Source organism: Salvelinus sp. IW2-2015, unplaced genomic scaffold (assembly GCF_002910315.2).
Source record: "Salvelinus sp. IW2-2015 unplaced genomic scaffold, ASM291031v2 Un_scaffold8221, whole genome shotgun sequence".
NCBI lineage: Eukaryota > Metazoa > Chordata > Actinopteri > Salmoniformes > Salmonidae > Salvelinus > Salvelinus sp. IW2-2015.
The window spans coordinates 4,994-10,985 of NW_019949481.1; the positions used below are offsets into that span (position 1 = coordinate 4,994).

A 5,992-nucleotide genomic window follows, 5' to 3' on the forward strand; every position below is an offset into this window, starting at 1 on the left:
GAGCCGCGTTCTTTTCATATCTCCGTAACAACCCTCCTATTTTCACACTCCTGAACCCGTATGTGGGTTGGTGTTTCTGCAGACCAGCAAGTAAATTAATATGATGGGTAATTGGTGTGCCAGTGTATCGGTATTGTTACATGAAATAGTACAGTGTTAAGTTGTATTTGTATGTCGCTCCCTGGAGCGTAGGGCGAACCCCAGCAGCCACTTCTCTCACGGTGGAGCCAGAACGTACCATTCATCACAACCCACTAGACCGCAGGGGGCACCCCAATAATAAATGTTTGGTTTCAACATTTAGCAAAGCGTGCACACAACACTTTAATGATGAGATATCCATAGCGATACTTTTAAACTGCTGATGGGACCACCGAATCCTGACCATATAGACTGGGGATTCAAGCCCGGTCTTTATTGACCTCAGCACGCGGAGGCAGCCTAAGGTTTCGAGGGCGCAGGCGGTCCTAACAATCTAAGTTACGCAAATTCAAAGGTGTATAGGTCTATATGTGTTTCCATTTCATTATAGACAATGCTTTCTACGGTTATCCATGCTCTAACCTGTATCTCTGGTTCCACCCAGAGTTCTGAGTCCAGCGACCAGGGGGAGGACAAGAGTCAAGAATGAAAAAGCTGCTGGAATAACCTGCAAGAAAGACTGGCTGATTGCGCAAGCGAGGACATGGTCAGACACCTGCCGAGGGACCTTCGATTAATTTGTACGCGACTAGTCTACGACACAACCGCACGCCTGCACTACACCGAAAAACTTGCAAGACACACTCCATTCTGATCCTCACACAACACTTTACAGAATAAGGTTGCAGTGTTCTGTGAAGTACATTGGGGAGTTGCGCATCCTTGAATGTGTTGTCTGTGAAGGTAAGTATGGTTTAATATGGTGTGTGTGGGGGTGTGCAGAAGCCATTCAGATAAGACGCTGGCCCTCTCTGAAGGGAGACGCTGGAGCACATCAAAAACTAGGAGAACCCAAGGTAAGATGGCAGCCCTGAACCCATTCAGACAGACTAATTTGTTGTGAATCTGTGTAATCTATGTAATGTTTTAAAAAATTGTATAATTGCCTTAATTTACTGGACCCCAGAAAGTAGCGGCTGCTGCAGCACAATGGATTTAAAATAAATATCAAACTAGACATCGAGCATGCAACATTGACACTGACTTCAATGTCCCCTGTCCTGAAAGGGTTAATGGACGAATACATACTGTGTCACATAGTTATCTGCCCTAAAGGTTCTATCAGTTATCAGTGCTCTTGTGTTCTTGTGTATAGATCCAGGCTGTGACCTAGACTGCGGTAGCGCCACAGACTGCAGAGCAGCTGAGGACACTGACTGAACAACAGGCAGAGAACAAGCAGCTTCCCGCAACAGAGACTGACAAACTACAGCAGGAGGCCTAACACTGCCAAGTAGGACCGCACACACATCATCCAGTTCTCTCCTCTATTTTATTTTCCTCCTCTGCCCTCCCTTTATCTCTTCTCCGTTCCTCTACCCTAAACCCATCTCTCTCTCTCTGATTCTCCTCCACCTCTTCTCTCTCCTCTCCAACCTGTCTGAATCCTTTCTCTCTCTCCTTCCACTCCCCTCCCCTCCTTTCCCCTCTCCCTCTCCAAACCTGTCTGAACCCTTTCTCTCTCGCCTTTCTCTTCCCTTCTCTCGTCTCCTTCGCACTCCTCTCCTCTCCTTTTCCTCCTTCGCCTCTTCCAACCTCTGTCCTACCTCTCCTCTTCTCCATCCCCTCCTCAGCTCAGGAAGTAGAAATATCGCTATGGATATTCATCAGTTAAGTGTAAGTGTGCAGCTTTGGCTAAATGGTTGAACCATAACATTTTATTATGGGGGTGTCCCCCTGGGGTCTAAGGGTGATGAGAATGGTACGGTCTGGCCTCCACGTTAAGAAGTGCTGCTGGGTTTCCTAACATCAGGACTACAAACTAACACTGTACATTATAACAACCGATACGACTGGCACACATCACCATCAATATTAATTTACTGCTGGTCTGCAGAAAACACAACCACATGCGTTCAGGGGAAAATAGAGATGTAAATGAAAACCCTACCGCCAATATGTGCTCTAATATGTGTGCTTCCAAACAGTTTGTTTGGCTTTTTAATTAAGTGAAACATTAATTATGTGTGATGTGAATTGTTATTTCAAAGGCCTGAGCTGTCACTGTCACTGCTGAGTTTGACAGCTATAGGTCAGAGTTCAACAACGTCCTCAAACAACAAAAACAAACCTCAAGCACAGAGTGATGGAGACGCCACTAAACAGGACAGGATTCTACAGAATAGTTGTGTGTGTGTGTGGGTGTGTGTGTGTGTGGTGTGTGGGTGTCCATATGATGATAATGTGTGTGTGACAGAGAAGCAAGATGGAGTCCATGGTGGACCAGTATATAAGCCAAGCTGCAGGAAGTCAGCAGAGTCTGGCGGCGAGCACTGCGGAACTACAACAGCTCCAGATGGAACATGACACACTGCTGGAACGACACAACAAGATACTGCAGGAGACCGTCGCTAAAGAGGCCGAACTCAGAGAGAGGTACGGGCTTATGTGTGCCTGAATACTTGTATTACCTCTCAGAGCTAATAGGTTTTATCTCAGTCTGTTAACATTCAAGTCCATAGTAACAGCCTTAATCTGTTTCCCCCTCTCTCCTTTATTTCATACTCCCTCCCTCCCCTTCCCCCCCAGACTCATGTCTCTCCAGGCTGAGATTATGTCACTGCGGACAGAGCATGCTCAGACGGTGGGTCAGCTAACCTCGCAGGCCGTGGCCCAGCGCTCAGGGTTCAGGGAGCAGATCCGCCACCTTCAGGATGAACACAGAACTACAGTAGAGACCCTGCAGAACCAGATGACCAGGCTGGAGAACCAACTGTTTACACTGCAGAAACAGACCAGTAAGACGGGAGGGAGAGGAGAGTAGAGAGAGAACAGGATTGGGTTGAGAGATGGAAAGAGGAGAGTGGGGTTTTGGAAAGGAGAGGAGGGGGGTGAGTGTTGGGTTAAAGAGGGAGAGTGGGAGATGGATGGAGGCCAGGGGAAAGGTAGAGCGGTGGTTGTGAGTAGGGCTGTGGCAGTCATGCAGAAGACTGCCGGTCTCAAGGTAATTGACCGTTAATTAACATAAACACGTTTGGCACTCCAGACCTCCATACATACAAGCTGCTGAGGTGCGCCTTTGGAACAAATCCATTTAATATACACCATCACAATTAATCCATTATTTATTTTAGTCAGGTCTAAAGAAACATGATATGAAGAAAATGTATTTCAAAACAACAGAATATGAGTTGGCCTACTGTATGTTATCTGGCTATACTCCATGCCATAGGCTGTAGGATTGTACATTAAGCTGACAAGACATGCTTATAAGTCCCGTGCCATTATTTTATATTATGATTTTATAGTAAGAAGAGTATAATTGAACTTGCGCATATGACGTGGCTATATTGAGATTAAAAGTGATCACTTGAAACAGGTCCTATATGCTAGATTTAGAGTTATTTGGCAACTGTAGTTGTTAATGATACAAACCTTAGAATGTCTTAAAAATCCAAACATATGGGCTGCATGGTGCGATTAAATGCTATTGATGATTTGAGAAAGTAGAAGAAAAAAAACTTCCGACTCTGTCCCTTTCCTCAGACTGCACAGCTGTTCTCTCAAGTGATTTTTACCCATCAGACTATTCTCAATGTAATATTATCTTTACTAATATGTCAAATTTGTTTTGATTTAGAATGGCCCATTATTAAATGGTCAGGAACAGGGGCCGAGAAAAAATACATGTCATCTGTATGCACTGGAATAGAGAATGGAGGCAGCACGCTTTCCCACCGTCTGTTTTGTAGGCTACTTGGGTTTTATAGCTGCTCATGTGCTTAATATGAGCAGCTGAGAAATAAATACAACGACACTTACTTCACTCCACACATGAACCACTGTTTGAGGAGTAGGAGTATGCTCTCACTGCTATTCCACGCAAACTCTGTACGCAATGGGCTAACTTTGGGAAATACATAATTCACTCATATTGTCACCCATCAGACTATTCTTCAGTTAATGTTGTCTTTACATATACTAAATAATATATGTGGAATTTGTTTTGATTTAGAATGGACCATTCTTTTTTTCTTCTTTTTTACAAAAAATAAAATGTCATCTGTGCACTTAAATAGCAACTGGAGGACGCTTTAACCGTGGTTCATTTTCATGCCAGCCAGGTGGGCTATACTCCTGTTGTAGAAGTGAAGCATTGTGCTTAATATTGGGAAAGTTGATAAATAAATATCGTAAGCTGGTGGGATGCTCCTCTTTTTAATAGAGGCCATCAAAACAGTTTTTTATCAAGCAAATGCATAGCCTATAGAAATGTTGCGCAATATGAGCTCATGGGCTCTCATGAAGTGTTTAGATTTTAAAATACATTTAGAGTGCCTATTACCAGGCAGTTAGCAAGTTTGGTAGGCTTCTAATGACCATCAGAAGCATCAGAGCTTGGAGAAGCGTAATTACCATGACTAAACGGTCACGTAGAATTTGACTGCCGTTATGATTCGTGACCGCCGGTGTGGCGCTAATACTGTCACTGTAACAGCCCTAGTTGTGAGTTGAGTATGAGAGATTATCGCTATCAGCTCTGCTATATCACCTCCCATACACCTGCTCTCTGGAGCCACTTGGAGTAAACACACACACTCTTTTTGTCTCGCTCTCTCCCCCTCCCTCCCTCGGTCGCTGTCTTTTCATCTTACTCGTCCAGTGTTGTAGTGCAGCTGTGTAAAGATGGGACACACTTCATCTCAGCAGCCTAGCCAGGTGTTAGTTAGTGTGAAGGGTACAGAGAGCCCATCCAGCCTTAACCAGCTCTGCCCGCCCCTCTGGGTGGCACTAGCACACTGGCATCTGGAGAACCTGGTCATTAGTGCCACCCTAACACACAGAGTTGGGCCAAGCAGTACTTCTGGAGACAGCAGGGCTGGATCCCTTCCTATAGTCATAAAAAGCTTCCTCTCCTTGTCTCCCTTCCTTCATCTGAACTGTAAAATGTTCTAGATTTGATTGAATCTCAGTGCAAATTATAGTCAAAAGGTTCCAGGGACTGTGTGTGTGTGGACACATTTTACTATACTTGTGAGTACCAGAAGTCCTCACCAGAAAAGTAAACCAACTAAAATTAAAAGAAGTGAGGACATTTTGCCAGTCCTGACTTGTAAAAAGGCTATTTTAGGTTTAGGGAAAATAGGATTTTTAATGGGTATCAATTGTTGGTCCCCAAAAAGTCCTAACAAGTATAGTAAGACAAAGCTGTGTGTGTGTTCTCTAGGGTGTGAAGGGCAAGGTAGGCTGCAGGTGGTTGTACCCACAGGTTTCTCATGCTCTATCCATCAATCAGACACCGTCTGCCCACCGGCACCTGCCATTTCTCTGCCTCTGTCTCTCTCTCTCACACACTCAAACACACCTACCTGTGAAATCTGCTCTTTTTCAGCACCGTTAAAAAAGAAGAAGTTTTGTCTGTTTATAAATGTATCCCCCGGTCTTCTACGCTTCTGGATTTCACACTTGTGAAATCGGGAATGACATTGTTGCTCTCTGCCCAGCATGACTGTATGATATGTGTTGTCTCCCTCCAGGTCCAGCTCCAGTCCAGACCAGTCGTAAGCCAGTGGTGGACCGCCGGGGGGGAATGGGGGGGCTGGGCCTCGGTGGACTCTCCAGTCCCATGGCTACAGAGGAGGGGAGGGCATGGAGACCTCCGAGACAGAGTCCCTGTCACACATCCCTACCCTCACTGGAGCAACTACTCACCTCCCCAGACCCCAAACAGGGTACATGTGTATACATCATGTCTCCAAAGGCTACGGAGTTGTTGGATTGATTCCACAAGGGACACTTTTTTTTTTTACATACTGTGAACTGTGTCTCGAATACAACTGTCTGCTAAAGA

The 5,992-nt window shown here is 45.1% G+C and overlaps 1 protein-coding gene across 1 annotated transcript; it reads left to right on the plus strand.

The window, feature by feature from the left end:
- Nucleotides 1-2,407: 2,407 nt before the first annotated feature.
- LOC112079498 (GRIP and coiled-coil domain-containing protein 2-like) lies at nucleotides 2,408-5,873 on the plus strand (the record flags this gene model as incomplete). Its single annotated transcript, XM_024145437.1, has 3 exons — nucleotides 2,408-2,577; nucleotides 2,731-2,939; nucleotides 5,679-5,873. Coding segments are annotated over exons 1-3 (574 nt in total), but the record flags the coding sequence as incomplete, so codon positions are not given.
- Nucleotides 5,874-5,992: the final 119 nt, after the last annotated feature.